Here is a 27,683-nt window from a genome sequence, read left to right as displayed (position 1 = left end):
AGGACCGGCCGCGACACGGAGAAGAAGGCCCCATAGCCCCGGCCCTGCTGTATCTGCCGCCAGCTCCAGGGTTCCCCTGTTGGCTCTCCAGCGGCTCGGTGCACTTCTCCCCAGACAGAACGGGAACTGCGCCCTCATGGCTGAAGTGAAGGTGAAGGTGCAGCCGCCTGACGCGGATCCCGTCGAAATAGAAAACAGGTAAGCCGGGGACTGGGTTCCCGGCGCGGGACGCCTTGTAGGCAGCCAGCTATTTGGGCAGCTGGACCCCTTCTCTAGGCTCCCTGGACAGCGGCCAGAGCAGGTTGGGTGAGCACGCGGGAAAGTGATGGCGGGTTCTGGACCCTCTCTCCAATCCACTTTTTCCCTACGAGAACAGAAGTTCAAAACGGGGTTGACAGCTTGCAACTTGGAGTAACTTTGGTCTGGGAAGTTATGAGTGTGTGTTCTGATCCAGGATCGCTCCTATTCCTAGGGACTCCTTTGCGGGACGTTTGCACTGGGTTGGGGTGTAGTTTGTGCTTATAAATCCAGATTACGCCACACAGCTTCGTGTGAAATGTTAAAAAATATTTATTTGAAAGTCGGAGTTACATAGAGAGAGGGAAAGACAGAGAGCTCTTCCATCTGCTGGTTCTCGCCCCAGATGGCCTCAGTGGCTATGGCCGGGGCTAGGCCAGGAGCTTCATCCAGGTCTCCCTTGTGGGTGGCAGGGGCCAAGCACTTGAGCCATCCTCCATGCATTTCCCAGGCCATTAGCAGGGGGCGGGATGGGAAATGGAGCAGCCGGACGTGAACCAGCGCCCATATGGACGTCACCCACAATGCCACGAAGCCGGCCCCCAGTGTAAAGTATTGAACTTAAGGTTTTAGGGTGCCTAAAGCCTCTTCCAATTTTGTATATTTTGCCAGTGCTCTGTTATTTCTGTTTTATCGCATGATTTTAAGAAGACCCTGACTTTCTCAAACTGCACGGGTATCGCATTTATTGATCCTAAGACAAGATTTGGTCTTCTGTTGTTTGATAGGGATAATTCTAAAATCCAACTAGTTCCTGTGATTCCTTATTTCTAGGTTTATTGCCCCTTGTCTGGAATACCTGGGACCAGGGAAGTTTCAGATCTTGGAGTTTTGGGGATTTTAGAATATTTCCATAGACTTTACTGATTGAGCATACCTTATCTGCAAATCCAAAACGCTCCAATATCTGGACCTTCTGAGCATCCTGTGGGCACTCAGAATTGTGGCACAGCAGGCAGAGTCACCCCCTGCAGTGCCGGCATCCCAAATGGGTTCTGGTTTGAGACCCGGCTGCTCCACTTCTGATCCAGCTCCCTGCTAATACGCAGTGGAAGGTGGCCCAAGCGCTTGGGCCCCTGCTACCCTGAAGAAGCTCCTGGCTCCTGGCTTCAGCCTGACCCTTTGCTGGCTGGTGCCGTAAGAGGAGTGAACCAGTGGATAGACGCTCAGTCTCTCTCTCTCTCTCTCTCTCTCTCTTACTCTGCCTTTCAAGTTAAAAAAAAAAAAATTGGGCTTCCTATTAGCAATATTTGATTTGCCTTCTAACAGAGCTGTAGCTTAACTTTGTTTACTTATTTCATCTGAGAAAATTGATGTCTCAGCTATAATATTTTTTCTGTTTTTATTAAACTTTTGCTCTAATTAAAAGTTCTTATTGGTGAGGGATACTTCCCTTAAAATAACAATAATTTTAAGATCATATGAATATATACATGGATAGTGTCTTCCTCAATTTTTGTCATGCTTTGGTTCAAAATTAAATAGAAGCCTGGATTATCTGCCAAATGTGGTGGTGGTGGGGGGAGAAACACAAACTGCTTTGCTTATATTCCCCACAAACCGCCCCCCCACACACACACACTGCCTTTTGAAAGGTAAATGAGAATGGAATCGTTCTCCCTTTGTTTCTAGGATTATAGAATTATGCCAGCAGTTCCCTCATGGAATCACAGACCAGGTGATTCAGAATGAAATGCCTCATATAGAAGCCCAGCAGCGGGCCGTGGCCATCAATAGACTCCTGTCCATGGTAAGGGGAATCCAACTAGTTCCTGTGATTCCTTATTTCTAGGTTTATTGCCCCTTGTCTGGAATACCTGGGACCAGGGAAGTTTCAGATCTTGGAGTTTTGGGGATTTTAGAATATTTCCATAGACTTTACTGATTGAGCATACCTAATCTGCAAATCCAAAATGCTCCAATATCTGGACCTTCTGAGCATCCTGTGGGCACTCAGAAAGTTTCAGGATTTGGAGCATTTCGGATTTTGAACCAGGGATACTCAACCAGCGTGGCAGTGGTCAGTGCTTGCCAGTGTGTAGTTGTGATGGTTACCCTTATGTATCAGCCTGACTAGGAGATGAGGTTCACAGATACCTGGCCAGCCGTTGTTTCTGAGGATGTCTGGAAAGATATTCTGGAAGAGGTTAGCATTTACATTGGTGAGCTGAGTAAAGCAGATGGCCCTACCCAGCGTGGTGGGCGTCATCCCATCCGTCGACGTCCTGAATAGATCATGACGGTGGAGGAAGGTGGAGGTTACCGTCCGCTGGTTTGGTCTGGATGCCTGTCCCCCCTGCCTTTGATGTATGCCTTCAGCTTTCCCAGCCCGGTATTGCAGAGGGCACATCATGGCACTTCTCAGCCTTCGTACTCTATATAGAGATTCAAAGACACTTAAACCTTTCCTTAAACCATTCCCTTCAACCTTGAACCCCAGGGGTTGGCGATTTTTTTAATAAAATGCTAGATAGTATATTTTAGGCTTTGTGGGCCTTATGGTTTTTACCACAATTACTCAACTCTGTCATTTTAGCAAGAAGCAGCCATGAGTGATGACACATAAATGGATGTGGCTGTGTTCCAATAAAAATGTTATTGATAAAAGCAAATGGTGGGCCAGATTGCCAGTCCAAGGGAACACAAGGGTTGGAGTTTTCTAATCATTTCGCTGTGGTACGGAAGGAGAGAGGAAGGGATTCTGGGAGGTTGTAGCAGTGGCAAATACTCCTTTTCGTCCTCTGGTTTCCCTCCCAGGCTTTTCCTTTCCGACTGAAGATTGTCCTCAGTGCCTCCCTCTCTCACCAGCACTGCAGCCATCTACCCACTGCCTGGCACTGGCCGTAGGCTTCGGGTGTGGGAGAGCTATCAGACGATCACAAGCAAGGGAGTGGCTGTTAATAAGTGACAAAGCGGTGCTGCTTTGGGCTCTGCCGCCGTTCTCAGATTTGATCCCCCATTTGTATTCCCAGTGCGCCCGCTGTACTCAGGCTCTTGGCATTTGCCTGAACGATTGCACTGGCATCCTCCCTGGCAGTCCCGACCGTGTATGCCCCAGAGCAGCCAGTCTGATCTACTGTAACTGCAGCTCTGACCAACTCACTCTCCCACCTAAAATCCACGTGCACTAGAGAATGAAGTCCGGGCTGCTGGGTTTACCACACTGAGCCCCTGCTTATCTCCTGCACCACTCTGCCTCACAGCTCTGACTTCAGAAGGAACAGGTTGTTTCTCATTTCCTGCCACATCATGTTGCTAGAAGCCTCAGGACCTTGGCTCCTGCTGTCCTCCATGCTTGGAATGCCCCTCCTCCTCCTCTTCACAGACTGCCTAGCTCTCTGCTGTCCTTTAGGACCCAGCTGTCCCGCTGTCTCCAGGAAGCCATCGGTGAACCCCCATACTGTGCCACAGACTCTTCCCTGAGTGCCTAACCACCCTTAATTTACCTTTGTCTTGATGCGAGTCAGATGCTATTGAAGTTAGTTGTATATTTCCCTTTTAGAATTCGTGTTTGTCCCTGCAAACAAGCTATCCTAACATGGGGCACAGTACAGGTGTTCAGCAAATGTTTATAGGCTGAGTAAATGACTGGAAGGAGCCTCTGAATTGAACTGTGTGGTCCTGCTTTGCCACTTGGTGGGAATAGGGGAGGGAGAGGGCCGTCGTTCTTCATCCATTTCTAGGTCACACGTCTGTCCAGTTTTAACACATGGAAACGGGTTCCCTCTCAGCCAAGGTTTCCCAACTGCAAGAAACCCAGTGGGACCACCTTCGAGGTTCTCCCAAGTTCACATTCAAGGGATTTCAGGAGCATGGTAGAAAACACTGTATTTGACTTTTGATGTATTATATAAAAACACGACTACTATAGGCCTTATTCATTGGTTGACCTTTCTACCTTATTTTCAGGTAACTCTGTAAGTTACACATATCAATAAGTATCACCACTGACTATATGAGTTTTATTTACTTGTACCATGGGATATTTATTCATATTTAGCCTTTTTTATTTCTATTGTATATATAATTTGGATAGTTGAATTTGACTATGGGTATTTACAATTCTAAAACTGCTTTTTAAGAATTCTGTATATATTGGTCATATAACCAAGCTGGGATGTAGCATATAGGAAGCTTTTATATTGGATATTTTTAATTTGAAATGAAAAGGCTATTTTGAAAAATACGTTGTATGTGATATGTTGGTAAAAACTTGTCCCAGGTGAGAACTGACCAGTAACCGTGCAAGGAAGGATATTTTAGTCTGTATAATACAAGATGTTAAAAGTCACTGGATTTGATTATCTCTAATATAATTGACTCCTATTTTCTATTAAAAAAACATTCTAGGGTCAATTGGATCTCTTAAGAAGTAATACAGGCCTTTTATATAGAATAAAGGACTCTCAGAATGCTGGGTAAGCACCTACTTTTAATTCTTAGAAAGTGTTAATTATTACAAAAGTAGTAAATGTGTTGGGAGAAAGCTGATGCAGAATTGTGTAGTGCAGACGTGTCCTGCACATCATCCCCACTCCTGTCATAAACTCCACTTCCCAGATTGACTGCTCCTAGTAGTTGGTGGGTACGCTTTCTTCTAGTTATATATAAATACACATAAGTGGTTATATATTTATATACTATGTATTTATATATAATCTTTTTTTTTTTTTTTTAACAAAAATGGGACCATGCTATCCATGCTGTTGTGTAACTTGTTTTTTTCACTTACTATATCTTGGACATCTTTTCATGTTGGTACATACAGCTCTGTCTCATTCTTTTTAAGGTAAGCCTTTCTTTTGGTGAATAAGTCAGTGTGATGACTGTGTCTGCTCATTCATTTACGTGGTGATGTAGATTGTTAGATTATCCTGTACCCCCTTGCCTTCCTCATTCTGTTTTATTTCCCTACAGTAAGATGAAGGGATCGGACAACCAAGAAAAACTAGTATATCAAATCATAGAGGATGCAGGAAATAAAGGTAAGCATGTGAGAATGAAGCAGCAAAAAACATTGTCTTAGAGGTTAGATACAAGGACTGAGATCCTGACTTTTCAGGGTTTGGACTGGGGAGCAGATTAGTATGCTGCCCTTGGTTTTAAGAGGGAGAATAGGAAAATGACAGACACGTATAGCATACACGTCATACTCTGGAGGACACCCAAGACTGATGCTGTTGTTGCCCCAGGGAGGCAGGAACTGGATAGCAATGGCCAGGGATGGAAAGAGACTTCTGAATTTTGAGCCACATAAATGAATTATCTGTTTAAAATAATAAGTTAAAACTTCAGTGTTTTTAAAATCTTTGCTTTGTAATTCATCCCCTTGAACAAGTTACTTAAACTCTGTGAGCCTTAGCCTCTTCATCAGTTCTGTAAATGGTGGATAGTAACACCTCTGGTTTTGCAAGGACAAGATGATGATTGGTATGGCACCCCCTGCTGTTGTGGTGTGTGCTTCAGCAGCTATCCTTCCCTCTCCTCTCATTGAAGAACTGTATCAAGATTATAGTTACTGTCATTTTTTTAAGGGAAAAGGTTTATTGCCGGGTGGGGGAAACCCGACAGGCTGCCTCCCTATGTACAGAGAGAACAACCTATACTTACTATCATTTAGAGTATATTGAATATTGATATTAGCTTGCAAATTTGGTGTGATCTAAAACGTATTAATTTGTATATGTATTAGATTAACATTTTAAAAGTAATCTTAGGAGAAGCCATTCTCTATTTAAAAAGAAAATCCTATCTCATTATGCATCTACATTAGAAAGAAAATAAAGCAAAGTATATTTGTACACATTCCCTTTCCACATGTAACTTCTCACACGGGCTTTAGCAACTGTAAGAACCACAGACTTCCGTTTTCCATTGCACAGCTGCATTGTTGTATAAAGAATGGACATGTGCACATGAGTATGCAACACAAGGGTGATGTTGTTCCCAGCCGAGCATGGTGTTAACCCTGACCCAGATTTTACATTGCTTTTCATGTTTACTATCTAAAGGGAAAATATAAGAAAATGAGGGAATGGAGGAGACCATTATAAATTAATTCAAAAGCATTCATGATTTTTTTTCATTGCAGTTATATCCTTCCTATATAGCTTTTAAAGGGTGCCACATGGAGATTCCAAGAAATTTCCAGTTAAAATGTAAAGCATATCACTTATTGTTTTGCCTACTTCCTTTACTTTATGCACAGGTCTTAACTCTATTTCAATTGGCTTTTTTTTTTTTTTTTTTTTTTTTTTGTAACATATTTACCTAAAGCTTCTTGTTCAAAGATTTACTATCAGCTTTACGTTGCTAGTTTGGGGATGAGATAGAATCCATAGGAATAGAAACAAAAAAATCCATGAACTCCATAATTCATCTTATTTTACTTTATTTTCTTATAGGAATATGGAGCAGAGATATCCGATATAAAAGTAACCTGCCATTAACAGAAATCAATAAAATACTTAAAAATTTGGAAAGTAAAAAGCTAATCAAAGCTGTTAAATCTGTAGCAGTGAGTAATTTTCTCTTTTTCCCCCACAAATGTTTATTTCATATGTTGTTCCCTACCTAGTTTTGATTCTTTAAGCCATGTCATGATTTAAGACAACTGGTGAAAAAAGACTTCTTTAAACTTTTAGCTCACATTGGATTGGTTTGAAGATGCTGCTTAGATATGTGCCAATATAGTTAACTTCTGTTGTCTTATGCATTCAAAAATCTAAAGCTACTTCATTTTCTTTGGTGAACAATTTTTGGAGTCACAGATACAGTAGTGTGTAAGAAAATTCACTTGATCCTAGCATGTTAGCTTTCCCACTGAATAGTTACCTACTGAGTGTTTGCTAAGTGCCAGGCCCTGTTTGGGTGCTTGGTTACGGATGAACAGACCACAGAATGACCTGTGCCCTGGCACAGCATCCTGTCCAGTGCCAACCAGTGTTCCTGCCCACCCTTCAGATTGGAATATTGCTCAGTAATCAAGAGAAATGAGCTCTCATGGAAAGACATGAATGAATCTTATACATATTGCTAAGTGAAAGAAGGCAATCTGAACAGACTGCATGCTGTATTCCAACTCCAACTGTATTATGCTCTAAAGAAGGCAAGACTGTGGACACAGTGGAAAAAGAAAATCAGGGGTTGGGGACAGACTGGTGAGGAAAGTTGAAGAGGTAGAGCACAGGAGAGCTTTGTCAATCCAAAGCCAGGAGCCAGGAGCCTCTTCTGGGTCTCCCATGTGAGTGCAGGGGCCCAAGCACGTGGGCCATCTTCCACTGCTTTCCCAGGCTATAGGCAGAGAGCTGGATCAGAAGAGAAGCAGCTGGGACGCCTAACAGTGCCTATATGGGATGCAGGTGCCGCAGGTGGAGACTTAGCCTGCTACACCACAGTGTAGCAAATTAAATTTTTTACAAATGTGGGAAAAACCCACATACTGAATAGAGTAGAGGAGTGAGGTGCTGACATAAGTGACTTGGGAGTTAGTAGTGTCCATAAGACTAAAGGTGAAAGGAAATGTACATGGGCACAGCGCTTGGGGTCATCACGTCGTTTTCCTTGAGGATCCTACTTAGAAATTTTGATGCCACTCCACACGGTAGACTAGAAGGGAACATTTATATAAATGGATGAGGGTTGCTGGTTGCAATGCAATTCTGACATGAAGTACTGAACTCAAATTTCACAGATCAAAGGTACAATCCTGTGCTCACTTTAGACACCAGTCACAACTTCAAGAGTCTCCAGAACACCCAGGCTTTGACCAACTAGTGACAAATTTAGGGGTTCCTGTGATTCCTTCAGGTTCAATCATTTGCCAGAAGGACTCAGAAAATCCAGGAAAGCACTAAAGTAGCATTACAGCTTTGTTTAAATGATACAAAGAACCTACCAGTTGAAGCACGAGATCTGAAAGGGTTTCAGACATGAAGATTTCATAGCCTCAAGAAGCAGCACTTTCCTGGCACATGGCTGCATGATTACCAACCGTGGACGTACACCCACACTTTGGTGTCCAAAGTTTTTATTGGCGAGCATTACATAGGCTTGATTGATTGAATCCTTGGCCATGTGACTGAGGTCAATCGCTAGTCCCCTCTCCATCTCAAGAAGTTAGGCTGATGTCATGTGGCCCAAAGCCCAAATGGTTGTTCCAGAATGGAGAGCTTCTGTCCTGACACATGAGTCGCTTTGTGAGCATCTACCCAGGGTGGTCTGTGGACCCAGGAACCAGGGACAAAGGCTGTCAGGTTCTTTATTAAACAATGGTGGGATTCGGGTTTGTGGGAAGTTACAGATAAACAAGGGGAGGGGGCTGCCGTGATCCAAGTGGAAATAGATGAGAGTTGGAGACATCAGTATGAGCTCATGTTCAGTTTAATGTAAGTGTAGGTGTTACACAGATACTCATGCTAATTACTTTGATGTACTGTGGTTAGTGTTCACACATACATCTCATCTGTCATCTGAGAAGGCCTAGAAGCAACAGTACCTGGAGCAATGAACATACCTGGCACCTGTACATTGGTTGTTAATACCGTTCTCCACTAAAAGAAATGGACAATAGTTTCCTCAAAACATACATTTTCTTCAGTCTTTGTGAAAATCCCTATGCAGGGATTTCAGAAAAAATTTTTGCACAAAAATCAACTTCCAATGTCATTTTCCGTTTTCATTTTTCAAGTTCCTTCGTACTTAAGGTGATGCTGACATCTAGAGGCAGCAGGAAATAAGAAAGTGCCTGAACACACACACAACAACAAAAGTGTCATATAACGGAAGAGCTCCAATGCTCTAAGCTGGTACAATTGGGATTACAAAATAGTACTGGATTATAACTAAACATATAAAATAAATATTCATGTGTCCATATTCATATAGATGAGAAATTGTCACAACCAGAAGGAGACCAAGGAAAACTGATGACTAAATGTAATACAGTGTCCTGGATGGGGTCATGGAGAGAAAAGGACGTTAGGGGAAACTAATAAAATCTGAATAAAATGTGGCCTCTAGCCGATAATGATATGTCAGTATTGACTCATTGTGGACGGTATTCCATACTAATATGAGACATTAATAATATGGGTGTGGAGCATACAGAGACTGTACTGTCCGTGTGATGATTCTGTATGTAAAAAGCTGTTCTAAAACAGTTTATTATTTTTTCAGTTTGTTTTTTGGATGCTGTTATCTTATTAACAGTTGAATGTTTTTCTTTTCCTAGGCTTCAAAAAAGAAGGTGTACATGCTCTATAACCTGCAACCAGACCGGTCCGTGACTGGGGGAGCCTGGTACAGTGACCAGGATTTTGAATCTGAATTTGTAGAGGTGCTTAACCAACAGTGTTTTAAGTTTCTACAAAGCAAGGTGAGGCATAATTGAGGAAATATCACAGATCTTTTTTTTAAAGATTTTTCAAAAAGAATGATCTTTCATATCATATTTTTAGAAGGTTGAAAATACTGAAATTGGTAGTTTTAACAATTTGTTCTACTCTTGTATAAATTGTATTCAGGAAACATTCACCCTTATTCTTGCTTGGATCTCTTATGTTTCAACCCTGACAGGCAGAAACAGCACGAGAAAGCAAACAGAATCCGATGATACAAAGGAATAGTTCATTTGCTTCTTCGCATGAAGTGTGGAAATACATCTGCGAACTGGGAATCAGTAAGGTCAGAACTCAATTTCTCAGCGTTTCATGTAACTTTCATCTTATTTTTAAAAATGTATTCGTCACCATAAGGATGTACTTTACAGTGTATTCCAAACATGGTGGGCCCAGGCCCCCTTTTCAATGACGGCTGTGACCCTTCTGCAGAGCCCACGTTGGGGAAGCATTGTCCTGTGCCTCAGGCAGAGCCGGGCATTGCCTTCAGGCAGTCTCAGCTGTTCTGGAGCTTGGGGCAGAGAGCAGGCCTGATGGTACATTTCACCACCCAGATCCAAAGTCAAGTTCGTGATTTTCTCAGCGACATTTCAGTGCATTTGCAAAATATCAGACACGACCATTTATGGGTGTTTTCATACTTAGGAGATGTTAGTGTGTCACTCACATATTAAAGGATTATCCACAAGGACCCCGATGATTTCCACAGTCTGCAAACGAGTCAGAGTGGCATTTGGACGAGCCATTATCATTTCCCAGGTCACAGATGAGGAACTTGGACTATTTGATATCTGAAGTGCTTTCTGCTCAAGCATTTTGTAAACCTCTATCAAGTTTTTGCCCAAGGAATGTTACTTTTTGAACTTCTAGATTTTAGTTAGGGTAAAGACATCACAAAGTGTCAGACCCTGCATCAGGTTAGACTTGTCTGGCATTTCAGAGGTTTGTGCCAACTTGAACCATCATTCACTCGCCCTGTTTGCTTTCAGTTCTTCTCCAGCATAGTGCTTCCCTGTGTCGCCAAGAAATCCTGGCCCTTTACACTTTATTACACCCTCCAAAAGGATATCCCCTTGTCCTTTTTGTCTCCTTTCTTTTTTTTTTTTTTTTTTTTAATTTTTTGACAGGCAGAGTGGACAGTGAGAGAGAGAGAGACAGGGAGAAAGGTCTTCCTTTGCCTTTGGTTCACCCTCCAATGGCCGCCGCAGCTGGCGCGCTGCGGCCGGCACACCATGCTGATCCGGAGGCAGGAGCCAGGTGCTTATCCTGGTCTCCCATGCGGGTGCAGGGCCCAAGGACTTGGGCCATCCTCCACTGCACTCCCTGGCCACAGCAGAGAGCTGGCCTGGAAGAGGGGCAACCAGGACAGAATCCGGCGCCCCGACCGGAACTAGAACCCAGTGTGCCGGCGCCGCAAGGCGGAGGATTAGCCTATTGAGCCGCGGCACCGGCTTTTATCTCCTTTCTAACATACCCCTTTTGTAGGTAGAATTGTCCATGGAGGATATTGAAACCATCTTGAATACCCTCATTTATGATGGGAAAGTGGAGATGACGATCATCGCGGCAAAAGAAGGCACAGTTGGCAGCGTGGACGGACACATGAAACTCTACCGGGCAGTCAGTCCAATCATCCCGCCCACAGGTTTGGTCCGGGCACCTTGTGGCCTCTGCCCGGTGAGTTCAAGTGGCTTCTCTTTACCTTGACTGCCACCAGGTACAAGTGACACCAAGAAGAGAGCAGACCACCCAGTTTTCTCAGAGTCTTAGGGGTGAATAAGAGCTGCCAAACCTCCCTATAACTTTGATGAACAGACCTTTAATGAACAGAATGCTATGCATTTTCTCTTGCAATAACCGGTCAAGGATGTTCATGGTTGCTACCCTTGGCCTTGATTTTTTTTAATGAGGGCTAATCATTTAATATAAGTAGAAAAGAAAATGAGATTTGAGAGCCTGCTGCAGGCCAGGCATGTTCTTAATGATTGTCACGTGTCTTATTTAACCCTCCTTCTGTCTGTGGCACTAGTGATGGTCTGTCCCCTTAAGAGTGACGGAGTTTAGGTTTAGGAAACCTGAAGAGCGTACAGCTTGGAAGTAACAAGCAGTTCAGCCTCAGATATTCATTCCCAGGTCATGTAGGTGTGTCAGTTGCCTGCTGTAGCCACCCAGGACACCACAGAGCAGGAATCCCTGGCCCACTCCTCACGGCATTTAGATTGTTGGGCTGCCAGTCATAGTTCGTTATACTGGCTCTTGTCTGTATGCCCAAGCTCTCCATGCCCTAATTTCAAAATTCCTAGAAAAAGAAACAATGCGTTGGGAAATCTGTTTAGCACCCTTCACAAACAGGAGGCAGGCTGGCGGGAAGCATCCAGTTAGTCGGAGTTAAGTGGTTCAGGTGAGCACAGTCATCTCAGTGCTGCAGTGAAAGACCTGTCATTGGCCTACTTTGGGATCACAAAGCCGGGCCCGCTACAGAGCGTCCTTACACACAGTCCCAATCCCTTTAGAACTTCAGTGTGAATAAAAGCTGTTTTCTTTTTTAAAGGTTTTTGATGACTGCCATGAAGGTGGTGAGATTTCACCATCTAATTGTATTTACATGACAGAGTGGCTCGAATTTTAATGGAGAGCTATGAACTTGACTGACATTTTGCAAGTGAAGTTACTTTGGGAGCAGATAATTGAATTCATGAAGAAACATGAAATTTCCTTGAAAGCAAACTTCACAGTATTGGATACAGACCTGCGGCTATGGAAATATATTTTTTATTTATGAAGACTGAATTTATATTGGTAGAGTGGCCAACAGAATATGAAAGAGTTAGTAGTAAGATCCATTCTTCAGTAAATAAAATACTTTGAAGCTCTGGAGAAATATATCTTTTGAAGTTTTCAAGACTTTTTTGTGACAGTTCAAGGAAAGAAGTCAACAAATCCATACTGACCAAGTACTCTGGTAATACTAGAGCATATGGATGTTCATTTTGAAGTTATTTATTAAAGCCTTCTTTGGAAATTTTGTGATTTGGTTCACTACCAACGTTTCTGCTTTCTATTTCCTAGTGGTTTCATTGAGAAAAAATTAAGTGGTGAAGGTAGGAATAGCGGGGATATGGACAGCTGAGAGCACAGTAAGGCAGAGTGAAGCGTCCCTTTTCTTCATACTATTGTCGTCTTTCCGAGGAGTATGACGTCATACTTACCCCAAACGCCAGTGGAGACTTGTCAGGGGTGCGTTTACAGTGCAGAAATGCTGATTACTAGTACCAGCCTAAGGAGAATATTCTCACAGTCCCTTCTCTATTAAAGCCTTCAGAGTTTCTGGGGCTGGTGCTGTGACACAATGGGTTAAATCCCTGGCCTATAGTGCCAGCATCCCATTTGGGCACCAGTTCAAGTCCTGGTTGCTCCACTTCTGATCCAGCTCCCTGCTAATGTGCCTGGGAAAGCAGCAAAGAATGGCCCATGTCCTTGGGCCCCTGCAACTATGTGGGAGACCCGGAAGAAGCTCCTGGCCCTGGCTTTGGATGGACTCAGCTCAGCTGTTGGGGCCATTTGGAGAATGTGAATCAGTGGGTGGGAGACCTGTCTCTGCTTCTGCATCTTTGTAACTCTGCCGCCTTTCAAATAAATCTTTTTTTAAAAAAAAAAAAAAAAAAAGTCTTCAGAATTTCATCCATTGTTATTTGCTAAAATTTTCCCTAAATTCTTACTTAATGTCTGCAATAGACAAAATCAGATGTTGAAATCTAATCCCCAGTGTGATGGCACGTGGAGGTGGGGCTTTTGAGTACAGTGATAGACACTGAGGATGGAGTCTTCTTGAATAGATTCATTTTATCCCGTAAGAGCCGGAGAGCCCTGTCATCCCTTCTGCCACATGAAGATACACAGAAGATAGCTGTCTGAGCCAGATGCTCAATCTGCAGTGCCTTGATCCTGGACCTCTAGCATCCAGAATTGAGAAATAAATATGTGTTGTTGAGAAACTGCCCAGTCTATGATGCTCTGTTACAGCAGACAGAAGAGACAACAATGTCTAATCATGTAGCTAAATTTAAAACTAGACCCTTCCTTCCATTCACATTTCAATTTGGTGATGGGGGCAGGATGCAGTTTGTTTTCTCATCCTGTTTTAGTTTTTTGTTTCCTTACTCTGTCTGAAAAATCACCGTGTGATGAGTCTTTTTAAGATTTTATTTATTTGAGAGACAGTCACAGACAAAGCAAGGGAGAAACAGGTCCTCTATCTGCTGGTTCACTCCCCAAATGGCTACAACAGCTGGAGCTGGGCCAATCTGAAACCAGGAGCCAGGAGCTTCTTCCAGGTCTCCCATGCAGGTACAGGGGTCCAAGGACTTGGGCCGTCTTCCACTGCTTTCCTGGGCCATAAGCAGAGAGCTGGATCTGAAGAGGAACAGCTGGGACAGACTGGAGTCCATATGGGATGCCAGCACCGCAGGCAGAGGCTTAGCTGATGGCCACAGCGCTGGCGCCAGTGTGATGTGTCTGAGCAGAAAGTCATAGGGGCTGGCATGGTGGTGTAGCGCATTAAGCCCCAGCTTGCAGCATCCCATATGAGCACCGGTTCAAGTGCCGATCTTCTGCTTCTGCTTTCTGTTAATGTGCCTGGGAAAGCAGCAGGTAATAACTCAAGTGCTTGGGACCCTGCCACCCATTTGGCCTGGCTCAGCCCTAGCTGTTGCAGCCATTTGGGGAGTAAACCAATAGATGAAAGATATACTCCCCCATCACTCTGCCTTTCAAATAAATCTTTAAAAAGCCATTATAACTACACAGTTCTAACCGTGAAAAACATGGAACCACCAAAAAAAAAAAAAAAAAAAAAATTCAAGCCCAGCTGCTACTGAGGACTCTGTTCCAAGACCAGTTGGAGACGCTCTAAGTGGCAACATCAGAAGAATTATTGAGATAAATGGGATCAGTAAACTTCAGCTAAGTAACTGATGTCTATCAGATAAATCCTGTGGCCAGCTCTATAAAATCAGCATTTGGTGACACCAAGAGCATGTCAGAGACTGGATGAGTAAGCTATAGAAGAACGAGGGAGCCTGCAAACTGCAGGGGCTTTCTCCTCCACACTCAGCAAGAGCTGGACGTCAGAACTATGTCTGTCCTCCCTGGGTCTGGCCATCGTCCTCGTAACAAAACTAGACTTGGGAGAGAGTGAAAACATGTTTTAAATCAGACTTCACATTATGTCTTGATAGCCAGAAATTGATTCTTAAAGCTTAGAGACAGTGAAGACAAAAAAAAAAACTCCTTGCCTCATCAGAACAAAGAGTCCCTTTAATGTTTTCCGATAACGTATTTTTTATTCTGAATATTATCCAAAGGAGATAAGAGACAATAACCTAAAAATACAGCACTCTGATACATCATTACGTGGTTTATTTATCCTGCATGGATAAACACCAAAACACTGTGAAGCCCTCACGACAACACCAAAACATGAAATCGCAAGTGAAGAAGTCCTAATACTTAACAGTTGATCTCCAGTTAATATTAGGTATTTTCCTCAGCTGAGAACAGATGCTGTCCAGGTCTGTTGAGGCCTCTCAACATAGAAACGTGAGAAACAATGAGATTCCATAGTTCTATGGTTTTCATTAGATGTTTATGTGAGTTCTCACATGAAACCCCTCTGATTTACTTTAGCGATGAGTAAATTTTATAGGCTTATGATTTTAATGGTGATTAAGCAAACTAGAAGTAATTTAAAATTCAGTCACTTTTACTTTGAACTATTCATTGTACGGTGGGTAAGGAAAGAATCTAAAATATGTGCCCTAGACCACTGCTATCCAATAGTTTTCTATAATCATGGAAATATCCAAATCTCTCCAATAAAGTAACCAGCCCTGGTAGCTGCTGAACACTTGAAATACAGCTCACGTGACAGAGAAGGAAGTTTAAATTTTATAGCTACTGTATGGGGCTACACAGCTCTACAATCCTAAGTCTGTCTTAACTGTTTTTTTAGGAATATTAGAAGTAATTCTCAATTCTATTTGTGGGTTTTTTCCCATTCTGAAGGAAGAGGACAACAAAGCATTATGAACTGTTATTTGTGTAAGTCTGTAATTCTTTAAAGAACTCTAGGGGAAAAAGGTAGAGAATAAGGAATACAATGACTAATTGGAAATTTAAATATAATGAAACTTAAGAGTACAGGTTTGGTCAGATCAATGTTAAACGGCCTCCAAAATTACTACTATTCAGCTGACTAATTTGCTTTTTGGTAGTGTGTCAAGTAAGTTGTTTTGAATTTTAATTATTTTTCATTAGTAAAATTATCAGTTCAATGTAACAAATTCAGATTATCCCTAGGTATGTTAACGGTGTGTGAAAGCATTTCTGTAGCAAACTCAGGTTCTGCAGTGTTAAGCATGAATTCACTGGAAGTCATTTGAGGCAATACTTGGGATCATAATAGCCCCCTAAAAATGTTGGGAAATGAAAAAGGGGTTCCTTTGAAGGAGTATGATCAGAATAAACATGCTGGAATGATACTTAAAAGAGTTTTTAAGGAAGTTAAAAGTTGAACTCTACAAAGCAAAATCTGACATGTGGAAAGGTTGCTTAAGACTTTGTAAAAATCCAAATTGTTCCCATGGCTTTCACCCTTTGACACATGTTCACTTTGGTTATTTTACACTTTTCTCAGGCTTTACAGAGAATAGAGAAGAATCTAAACACACCTGGCTAAGTTAGTTCTTATGGCAAGATCACAACAAATGGATGACTTGGGTTTTGTTCATCTTGGAAGTATTTCTGAATCTTTTTATTTACACTGATTGTTAGCAAGGAACAAATTCTACATAGATACAAACATAGATGATATATATTCCCCAGCTTTAAAAACCACCGTGGGAAGACTTTTCCCTCAAAAACTGGCCACACCTTGCCACATGGCTACGTGGCAGCAATTTTGATGAGGCATGTCTTACACAGATCTAGTCACTGTGCTCACCTATGTAGGCTGTGCCTGTCTGCCCTGCCTCACCCCACTGACCGCCAACTCAGCTGCCTTGGGTAGTAGCCCTTTCAACTCGTCTGAAGGATGAGGGGCTGGAGTGAGGGGGCTATCCAAGGGAAAGGCCCCAGCCTGGGATTAATAACCTGTGCCAGCTTCAAAAGCAGCTCAGTGTTTTGAGCTCTAAGCTAACACTCTGGACCTTTAGTCATGTCACCTGCCACCCCCAAAATAAAAAAAAAATAGAAAATAAAATCTTATTTCAAAGAGGAAACAAGCACAGCTCCTGCAACATACACTAAAGCCTGTTCTGTCTTCATCTGACAGTGAGGAGACTGGCTCCATTCTGATGCACTTGGGTCAATGAGAGCGGGCAGGCTGCTGTCGCTCTCAGCAATTAGAAGACGTTTAGATTCTATATAAAACGGAAATGCTGTTCAAACACTTGCTTTGAGAACTAGAAACATGTTTGCTTTTCAGGCACTTTGGGGACTTAACTGGATGTTTCAGGTGTGTAGTAATCGACAATAAATATTAGTACTCCACCCCTCTATCGGGATGCAGAATAGCAGGCGTCACCCTGTCTATGCTGCCGCTTCCAGCATGGACTTCACCACGTTAACCAGTTCGTGAAACTCCGTGTTCTGAAAGTGGCCACGGTCAGTGAATTTGTACAGCTTGGCATCCAACCTATTGGCCACTTCCTGCTGTTCCTTCCAGGGGAGGAAGGGGTCATCAGTGGAGCCAAACTGCACGATGAGAGGGCAGTTGGCCTTGATCTTCTCCCACTGCCACGGGCGGCTGAAGTACCCTGTTGGGGGACAAACATGACCCATCAGTGCCCATGGCTGATCTTCATCCTAGGGCTTTGAAAACACCTGGTGGAGACCCTCGCAGAGACACAAATCACAGCCTGAGTGTGCATTAGAAGCAGTTCCAGGGCAGGCGCTGTGGCGAAGCGGGTTAAGTTCTGGCCTGATGCACCGGTATCCCATATGGGCACTGGTTCTAGTCCTGGCTGTTCCTCTTCCAATCCAGCTCTCTGCTATGGCCTGGGATAGCAGTGGAGGATGGTCCAAGTCCTTGGACTCCTGCACTTGCATGGAAGACCCAGAGGAAGCTTCTGTCTCCTGACTTCGGATTGGCTCAGCTCTGGCCATTGTGGCCACCAGGGGAGTGAACCAGTGGATGGAAGACCTCTCTCTCTGTGTCTACCTCTCTCTGTAACTGTCTTTCAAATAAATAAAATAAATCTTAAAAAAAAAAAGCACTTCCTTTGCCTTCAGATCTGCAAGTGTGTTACCCAAAACTGCTTGTGAGGAAGGAAGGAATAAAACTGCACCTTTGGGTTGGAAACAGATCTACCACCTCCCAAAGTACCTAATCTACCTCCAAATAAAGGCAGTGAGTCTCTCTCCAATGCCACTTTTTTTAAAGCTTACCTAAAAGGACAGTAGCATATTCTAACCTGAATGGGCAGCCCACGTGTAGGGGAAGGGCTTTTCAGGAGTCTCTACCTTCAGACTTACCACTCGCTCGCTCATTTGCATCCCCCAAGTCTGACGTGTAGGCAGACACCAGAATGATGGCATACACTTGATGTGTTTCTGCGTACCTGCGGAGAGAAAAGTGACGTCAGCGGATACACGATGTGTGACCACCAGTCAATACGCCACTTAAAAAACACTCATTCGACTCAGCTTATAGAATGCATGTGCTACGTGCAATGGAGGCTGATGTGAAAACCAGGCAGAGAGCTGCAGAGCTACAAGGCCAACCCTGGTTACTGGGTGAGCTCCTACTCGTGTTTCAAGGTAGTCTGAGCCTCTTCTGCCACCCTTTCCTAGTAAACAAAAAGACAGTCACCATTCTCTCTAATATGTGCACGGACCCACCTTTAATCTACAGGAGCATTACTTCATTGGTTAAAATGCAGGTGCCCAGGTTGGGCCCCAGAGCACGGATTCAGAGGTTAGGAATCGAGGCCCAGGAATCTGCATTTGAAGGCATGAAAGCACCCCCCACACACACACACAACGGAGGTGACTCTGATGCAAGCAGTCTGTGAACTATATTTGAAGAAATATTACAAAAGCAGGAATGCAGCTCCTCATTGCACTGTGGTGTTCATTTGTGTGTATTACATCTGTCTCCCCCATAAACCATCAGCTTTTTAGGGCCAAGCAGGAGCCGTATTAATCCTTGTGTCCCTTGTGCCTGGTACAGGGCTCGGCAAGGAAACACCCAGCTCACCACTGCAGCCAGTACCCTCGCTCCACAAACACCAGGCTAAGAAAAGACAGAGTAGCGATAGATTTAAGGGGCATTTCCCCCAACCATTTATTTTGAAAAAAAAACCACACCTATGAAAGCAGAAAGAACAGTAAGCATCTAGATTTTGTGTTCACATTTCACCCTTACTTTCGCATGTAAGAGCAAGGCCATTGTCTTGCATAACCCCAGGCACATGAGTACACCCAATCAATTTAACCTTGATGTACTAATATTAGTTGCGTTTCCCCCCAACTGTATCAAAAATGTCCTTTAGAGCTAATTTGGCAATGCCAGATCCAGTCAAGGATCACATGTTGGATTTGGTTTTCACGATTCTTTAGTCACTTTAAATTTTTTGGGTTTTTTTTAACACACTTTTTTTTTTTAAAGGTTATTTTTTTTTATTTGAAAGGCAGATTTAGAGAGGGAAAGGCAGAGAGATCTTCCATCCATTGGTTCACGCCCTAAATGGCCAAAATGGAGGGAGATGGGCCAGTTTGAAGCCAGGAGCCAAGAGCTTCTTCTGGATCTCCAATGCAGGTACAGGGGCTCAAGTGATTAATTAAAAGCCATCTTCCACTGCTTTCCCAGGGGCACTAGCAGAGAGCTGGATCAGAAGAGGAGCAGCCGGGACTCAAACCGGTACCCATATGGGATGCTGGCTCTGTAGGTACCCACTATGCCGCAGCACCAGCCCAAATTTTTTGTTTTCAGTGACAATGACTTTGTTTAAGAGTTTAGGCTAATTGTCTTGTACACTTTTCTGTAAGCCTGCTTTGTCTCTTCTCTCCTAATTAGACAGAAGTTAAACACTTTTGTCAAGAGTGTACATACATATTGTGTCACCACCACATATTCACATCAGGGGGCATGTGACACTAGTCTGTCCCAGTATTAGATAAAATTCAATCACTTTTTTAAGGTGCTACCCACCAGATCTCTCTATTGTGAAGACATGAGCTTTCCTTTGTGATAACAAGTAATCTACAGGGTGGTCCTCTGTGACTGAATCAATAACCTTTTCTCCAATGGCTTGGGCATCCATTTATCTCCTTGCCTCCTTGAACTTCAAAAGTCCTCTCTTGGAAGGTTGTTGACAGATGCAGGCATTTGGCTTAGTGGTTAAGGTACTGCCTGGGATGCCCACATCGGAGTGTCTATGATGGAGTGCCCAGCTCTGCTCCTGACCGCAGCTTTCTGATAATACACCCTGGAAGGCAGCAGCAATGGCTCAAGAGGTTGGGTCCCCGCCATCCACATGGAAGACCTGGATTGGTTTCTGAACCAGTGGATGGGAGTGTGTCCTCCACCCCCATCTCTCTGCCTCTCAAGTAAAAATAAGTGATTAATTAAAAGATAAGGTTATTTTAAAAAAATGGTTACTGACAATCGTGTGGTAAGTGCTGGGGTTTTTAAGAGAAGGCACGGCTTTACTAGCCAATGGCTTGAGAAAAATTCCATTGGCCTTGAATTGGGACAGATTTCAGCAACAAAGGGATCTCTTCATTGTCCAGTCGACCCAACAGCTTTTTTTTTTTTTTTAAGATTTACTTATTTAAAAGGCAGAGAGAGAGAGAGAGATTGATTCTACCTGCTGGATCATTCTACAAATAGCTGCAACAGCCGGGTTTTGTTTGTTTGAGCCATGATGAAACCAAGTCAGGAGCTCCATCCTAGTCACCTATCTGGGTGCAGGGGCCCAAGCATTTGGACCATCGTCCATTGCCTTCCCAGGTGCATTAGCAGAGAGCTGGAGTTGGAAATGGAGCAGCCAGGACTTGAACTGGCACTCAGACACAGGCATCACAAGTGGCGGCTTAGCCTGCCGCACCTGCACCAACGCCGGGCTGCTCCTGGCAGTTTCTATACATCCCTGACACTATGACTGTTCCATCATCTCACAACTCCAAACTGAAAAGCATTATTCTCATAGTTCCGATCTGTGTAGCTGAAAGAGTATGGAATTTGGCAAGATTCCATGACACACAATTCATGTGATATCCTGAGCGACTGCTTGGGACAAGCAGCTTTACAAAGAAAAATCGTTGGGGCCAGCACCGTGGCTCACTTGGTTAATCCTCTGCCTGCAGTGCCGACATCCCATATGGCGCCGGGTTCTAGTCCCAGTTGCTCCTCTTCCAGACCAGCTCTCTGTTGTGGCCCAGGAAGGCAGTAGAAGATGACCCAAGTCCTTGGGCCCTTGCCCCCACATGGAAGACCAGGAGGAAGCTCCTGGCTCCTGGCTTTGGATCGGCGTAGCTCCGGCTGTTGCGGCCATTTGGGGGGTGAACCATCAGATGGAAGACCTTTCTCTCTGTCTCTCTCTCTCACTGTCTGTAACTCTACCTGTCAAATAAATAAATAAAAAATCTTTTAAAAAACAACAACTATTATTCTTCATCATTCAGCCTAGCAAATACGGAAGAAACCCAACCCCAGAGGGTTCACTCACTCCTAGGTCCCAACTTCTGAGACCTTCTAAGGCCAAGTGGGGGAGATATATGTTCTACAGGAGAACTTTTGGGGGTGCTCTTGTGAATCCTAAGGACTGGGGGCTGCAGGTAGGTGGGGACTAACAGCCCCACCCTCCAACAAATATTTCTCGTGTGCATCTACCATTTGTGAGGCTCTCCTCTAGGCACTAGGCTTTCAGTGTCAGACAGAACCAAGGCCCTCACTTATAGAGCTTGTGTTCTATTGGCAAAAATCAGACAGGAAATAAACAGGGTGTCAGATGGTGGAATGGGTTATAGTTGAGACACAGGGGATAGGAGCCAAGAGGGGGAGGTTGTTGTTTAGAAGCCCTCACCTAAAAGGAACATTTAAGCAGAGACTTAACAGGGAAGAAAAAACCAAACAGGCGCAGGACTGTGTCCCAGGAAGAAGGGAGAGGGCAAGGCATGGTGGGTGGGTGCTTGCCATGTTCCAGGAAGGGCAATGAGATCAACCTGCCATGGAGATGAGGAGGGAGAATAGAGATGGCATTTGAGCTGAGTGTTGGGGAGTTACAGGGGCTTGGAGCCACTTAATGTTTTAAAAGGATCATTGCATCCCAATGAGAGCAGTATTTTATTTTTTCAATCCACTAAAGCAAACCAGGAAGGAATTAGGACAGATCATGTTACCTCTCTTGAGGTCAGCACTGTTTTCTCTGCAATAAAAACTTAAGAGCCACACAAGTGTCTCCCAGGCAGGCAAGGCTACAGCCCACAGAGTGACAACTCAGCAAGGATCGCACCTCATGGCCGCAATGGCCCCCGAACTGTGGCCGATGATGATGGTCTTCTCGTCACAGTGCAGCTCAGTCTCCATGAAGGGCAGCCAGATGCTCTCTCGAGCTGTAACTAGGGTTCAGGGTGGAGAAACAGGCTGTCATTTAATGGGGACAGTCTCAGTTCAGTGCCGCCCCCACCTTTCTAACAGACAGCTGCTCAACAGTTCACAGCATCCGCGGGACCGCAGTGGGAGATAGGGTGGTTCTAACAGGCAAAGATTCCAGTGTTGCCGCTTGGAAGAGCTGAATCTGTAGACTTTGCGTATAGCTTTGATTTTCTTTTCTTTTCTTTTTTTAAGATTTATTTTATTTATTTGAAAGACAGAGTTACAGAGAGAGGTAGAGATGGAGAGAGAGGTCTTCCATCCACTGGTTCACTCCCCAGATGGCCGCAATGGCCAGAGCTGTGCCGATCCGAAGCCAGGAGCCAGAAGCTTCTTCTGGATCTCCCACGTGGGTGCAGGGGCCTATGGACTTGGGCCATCTTCCACTGCTCTCCCAGGCCATAGCAGAGAGCTGGATAGGAAGAAGAGTAGCCAGAACTAGAACCGGCGCCCACATGGTATGCCGGCACTTCAGGCCAGGGCGTTAACCCACTGTGCCACAGCGCCGGCCCCTGCTTTTATTTTATTACCATGACTTGTATGAAAATACTGAGGGACAAGCCACATTTTTGTTTGCTTCCGCTTTCATTAGCCTTTGTTTACCTGTAAAATCCACTTCTGCTGCTCGGCTCATTGGAACACTTATTCTAGCTTACAGAATGAAGTTTTAACTAATTCTAGAACTGAAAATAAAGCTAACTGAATGTGCTATATAAAAATAATATACACTAGGGTATACAACTCAGCCATAAGAAAGAATGAAATCCTGTATTTTGCAACAAAATGGATACAACTGGAAACCATTATGCTTAGTGAAATAAGTCAGTCTCAACAAGACAAATATCTTGTTTTCTTTGATATGTGGTAGTTAATATAGAGCACAAAAAAAGTATAAGAACGAAAAAGGGACCGGCACTATGGCGTAGCAGGTAAAGCTGCCGCCTGCAGTGCCAGCATCCCATATGGGCGCCGGTTTTAGACCTGGCTGCTCCTCTTCCGATAGAGCTCTCTGCTATGGCCTGGGAAAGCAGTGGAAGATGGCCCAAGTCCTTGGGCCCCTGCACTCATGTGGGAGACCTGGAAGAAGCTCCTGGCTCTTGGCTTCAGAATGGCGCAGCTCTGGCCGTTGCGGCCATATGGGGAGTGAACTGGTGAATGGAAGACCTCTCTCTCTCTTTCTGCCTCTCCTTCTCTGTGTAATTGACTTTCAAGTAAATAAGTAAATTTTTAAAAAAAGATTGAAACAGACATCTTATGATTTGATTGTGCTTTTTTTTTTTTTTTTGACAGGCAGAGTGGACAGTGAGAGAGAGAGACAGAGAGAAAGGTCTTCCTTTTGCTGTTGGTTCACCCTCCAATGGCCGCCGTGGCCAGCACGCTGCGGCCGGCGCACCGCACTGATCCGATGGCAGGAGCCAGGTGCTTATCCTGGTCTCCCATGGGGTGCAGGGCCCAAGCACTTGGGCCATCCTCCACTGCACTGCCTGGCCACAGCAGAGAGCTGGCCTGGAAAAAGGGCAACCAGGACAGAATCCGGTGCTCCGACCGGGACTAGAACCCGGGGTGCCAGTGCCGCAAGGCGGAGGATTAGCCTGTTGAGCCGCAGCACCGGCTGATTGTTCTTTTTAATCTTTGTTTATTCCTGTGGAACTGTGATCTTCCTACTTTTTACTTGTTAAATATTATGGTTAGTGGTGAATTAAGCCTGTGATTATTATAGACTGGATTGAAAGCATGTCTTTGCAAAACCTAAAGAGAAAAAAAAAGGTAGGAAGGATAGGAAGAAAAGAGGGGGAGGGAAAGGGTGAGGGAAGGACATATGAATATTGCCTTAGAACTGCACCTAGAAATACATGAAATCTGTTCTCTTTAATATTAATAAAAAGAAAGCTAACTAAAATCTTTAGAAGAAAGAAAATACTGAGGGAATAATAAATAAAATATGACTCTGAAGCTTTAATGTAAAGTTCAAACTTAAAAAAAAAACAAAACAAAAAAACCTCTTGGGATAGGCATTTGGCCGAGCAGTTAAGACTCTCGTGGTCCATATCTGAATGCCTGGGTTTGATTCCTAGCTCTGGCTCTTGATTTCAACTCCCTGCTAATACACACCCTGGGAGGCAATGGTAATGACCCAAGAAGCTGGGTTCCTGCCACCTTCATGGGAGCTGGGGATTGAGTCCTCAGCTCCCACCTTGGCAGGTAATTGAGATGTAACCAGGGAAAGGGAACTCTTTCTCGCTCCGTCTCTCAAACAACTTCTTCAGAACATTCTCTCTAAAATTCCTTCTTTCCACAAAGGAAGTTCCTAAGATAGAACTACCCAGAACAAAAATGGCAATATTACATTTTTAAATATTAGGATCTCAAATAGATGCTTTAAAGTTTTCTCTCTGCCTCAAGTGGAACACCCACAAATTTTGCCTGAAAATATCTGTAGACTTACAGAAGAAGACATCAAGTTGCTCACAAAGTTGAACCTGAACTGAACTTGGTAAATTAAGTTCACCAAGCCCTGGTGATTTTCTTGATTCCTACTAGAATTTTTTTTGGCTCATATCTGCCTCCTCCAGTTTCATGCCTTGTTTCCACTCTTGGTTACCTATTCATCTTTGGATTCTCCACTCTGATGGCCCTCTTCTCCTCTAAGACATGGAGAGCTCAAAACCTAACAAGATGAGAGTATTTAAAGACAAGTATAAAACTTACTTGGATCAGGCATGTTTTTAGCCAAACACTGGAAACCAGGTATCTGTGATAAGAGGAGGGGGAAAAAGCTAAAATAAAGATCTCAATTACAACTAATATTTTGCTAATAAGAAATAAGACACCTGATAGGATCTTTATCAATTCAGTTAAGTATTTGCTTTGAATACGACATGAAGTGGGAGAAGCACTGTAGGATTACATATGATCATATAGTTCCCACTGATGAACTCCACTTGCAGTTCTACAAGGGCACTTTTGTGGGAGATGAGATCAATGGATGTTTATTTAGGTGCAAAACATTTTAAAAGCTATGCATATGAGGGGTCTACAAAAGGTTCATGGGAAAATGAGTCTTATGAAAAACTATGCATGGATTTCAAAATGTTTAGCACCAAAATATAATCTTTTAATCTTATTTTGCCAGAACCTTATGAAGTATCTTCTTACACCTCTACAGAGATCTGTATTTATATTTGTACACACATAGGTATGCAGAGGGTGTGAGTTAATGTGTTCTACACAAATTGACCTGGAGCTAAACTATGTGCCAAGGGGTAGGTAAAACATGGTACAGAGAGTTGGGGGAGTCCATTGCCTTGGTTGGCTCTAGCCCCTGACTTTTTGGGTTAGTTTTCAGGCAAATCCCATTCCAGAGACCTACTACTATTTTCTTGAATTTGTTTACTGTATTGAATTTATTACTCTGTTGAATACACAGATAATTATGGAAAGGGGTTTAAAAAAAAGGCACAAGATAACCAATAGCAGCATGCCATCTTTATAATGCTCACAAAGCACCCAAATTAAACAATATATTACTTAAAGTTACTGACAAAGGTTGTAACAATACTATAAAAAGAGAAGCAAATGAAAACACATTATTTCAGGATGGCAGGGATATGAGACGGGTGAAACCCACAGGTCCTTTCAAAACTACGTGCGGGTAGGTGTTTGGCCCTGCAGGTAAGATGCCAGTTAGGATGCCCACATTCCACATCAGAGTACCTGGGCTGGATGCCCCGCTCCAGCTCTGGGTTCCAGCTTTCTGCTAATATAGATCCTGGGAAGCAGCAGTGATGGCTGGAGTAGCTTCCTGGGTACCCTCCCACCTCCTCACGCACATCGCTTCTCTAACCCCTGTACTGATGGACATCTGAAAGGTGAACCAGCAGATGGGAGAGCTCTGTCTCTCCAGCTCTCAAATAATCTTTCCTTAAAGATACCAGAAACGTTCTAGATTTTAGTTTGGGGATTCACAGTATAATGCTACATAATTCTAACACATGTTACATACATCCTTTGCATGAATTCACTATCACATATTGAATTTTCTTTAAAAATCTGAAGCAGGAAACAATGCAGACAGATGTAGAGTCATCTGAGAAGTCCCAAATCCGAACCGGCCACACAGAGGGGGCAGGCGGGGACTCGATCTCTATGGTTCTAAGAGGTGGTTCCTTTCATTCGAATCACTGAGCCTCCAGAGAAGTCTTCCAGCTGTTTGATCACAAAGTCTTGACCATTAGTTCTAGAGTCTGAGCGAGGGCAGCAGTGGAGAGGCGCAGATACACAGGCTTTGCTGGGGGCAGGGGGACACACGGTCAAACCTCAGTCTGCCTCCCCTCTGCCCCAGGCTGACTTCCCAGGGCAGTGCACCCTGTGTCTCTTACCTGCTCCAGCCTCTTCTTCACCCAGCCATACCAGCCGTGGGTGGCCACATCGCCGCCTCCGTTCCCGGGAACAATCACTGCTTTGCTAGGAGGAGCCATGAGCACAGAGCAGCCGAAGTCCCTCCAGCCAGGTCCTGCAGAGCAAGAACCAAACCCGCAACTTCTGCTGGGAGTCTGCACTGTGGCATTCTGGGAATTGTAGTTCTGCAGGATCAGTAGGCTACTTTAAGTATTTCGGGCTTTCCTCGCAACTGCCGCAGGAGGCAGCCACAAACAAAACTTGCCACTTTCTAACAAATGTAGAGCTCCTTTGACCTTTAGTAGAGCTCTTTTTTCCCTCCTTTTTAAGAACAAGCTATTGCATGCCCAGAATGTGCTGTTTAACTAAACTTCTTGATACTTCTGTAGGAAGGTGTGTTTTATATTTAATTCCAAATCTGTAGAATATAACCTATTTGTAACTTGATAATCTATAAATCCTATTCTTTTTCCTTCTTGTCTCAAAAAAGTTTTGGTAGACTAGCTAACATCAGCTATTATTGATTATTTTTCACTGGTTTTAAAGCTGCCCCTTTAAATGGCATCGTCAATGGTGTAAGGAACACGGTCAGCATGAACACTTCAGCTAGCTTAGAGATTAGAGGAATTTAGGTACCAGTGAAATGGTCTCCCTATTACAGTACAGTGATCCTGAACTGTTAGGAACGGTTATGCTTTACAGGCATATCCAAACATTATGAAACAGAAGTGGACAGAAGTACATTCATGCTATTACAAATGAGAAGGAATAGAAAAATGCCTCTTTACCCTTGCCCTGCCATGGCCTTGCTCCCTGTGTATGTCCGGGTTGTCAACACTGACATTGCAGACACTTCCTGCTAGTGCAGCTTTTGAACGAGCACCGCTTGGATCATGATATGCTGCCCCACCACCATTCTTGAGCAAGAGTAAGAC

General features: G+C 43.8%; 2 protein-coding genes across 2 annotated transcripts; one reads left to right on the top strand and one right to left on the bottom strand.

Moving 5' to 3' along the window:
* Positions 1–34: 34 nt before the first annotated feature.
* POLR3F (RNA polymerase III subunit F) lies at positions 35–13,316 on the top strand. The gene is made up of 9 exons (XM_062203810.1): positions 35–198; positions 1,930–2,047; positions 4,648–4,715; positions 5,215–5,282; positions 6,702–6,814; positions 9,530–9,673; positions 9,874–9,981; positions 11,181–11,372; positions 12,247–13,316. The coding sequence occupies exons 1-9, from the start codon at positions 137–139 to the stop codon at positions 12,322–12,324; spliced, it is 951 nt and encodes a 316-aa protein (XP_062059794.1). The 5' UTR covers positions 35–136; the 3' UTR covers positions 12,325–13,316.
* Positions 13,317–14,993: 1,677 nt separating this feature from the next.
* RBBP9 (RB binding protein 9, serine hydrolase) lies at positions 14,994–26,877 on the bottom strand. The gene is made up of 5 exons (XM_062203809.1): positions 26,730–26,877; positions 25,060–25,102; positions 22,211–22,316; positions 18,228–18,313; positions 14,994–17,509 (listed from the first exon to the last, which is right to left on the bottom strand). Exons 1-5 carry the CDS (start codon positions 26,826–26,828, stop codon positions 17,283–17,285), a joined length of 561 nt encoding a protein of 186 aa, XP_062059793.1. The 5' UTR covers positions 26,829–26,877; the 3' UTR covers positions 14,994–17,282.
* Between the last annotated feature and the right edge of the window lie 806 nt (positions 26,878–27,683).

The sequence above is a fragment of the Lepus europaeus genome, chromosome 10, assembly GCF_033115175.1.
Source record: "Lepus europaeus isolate LE1 chromosome 10, mLepTim1.pri, whole genome shotgun sequence".
Taxonomy (NCBI): Eukaryota; Metazoa; Chordata; class Mammalia; order Lagomorpha; family Leporidae; genus Lepus; species Lepus europaeus.
The sequence above is the reverse complement of the archived record's forward strand: the minus strand, read 5'-3'. Positions and strand labels throughout refer to the sequence as shown.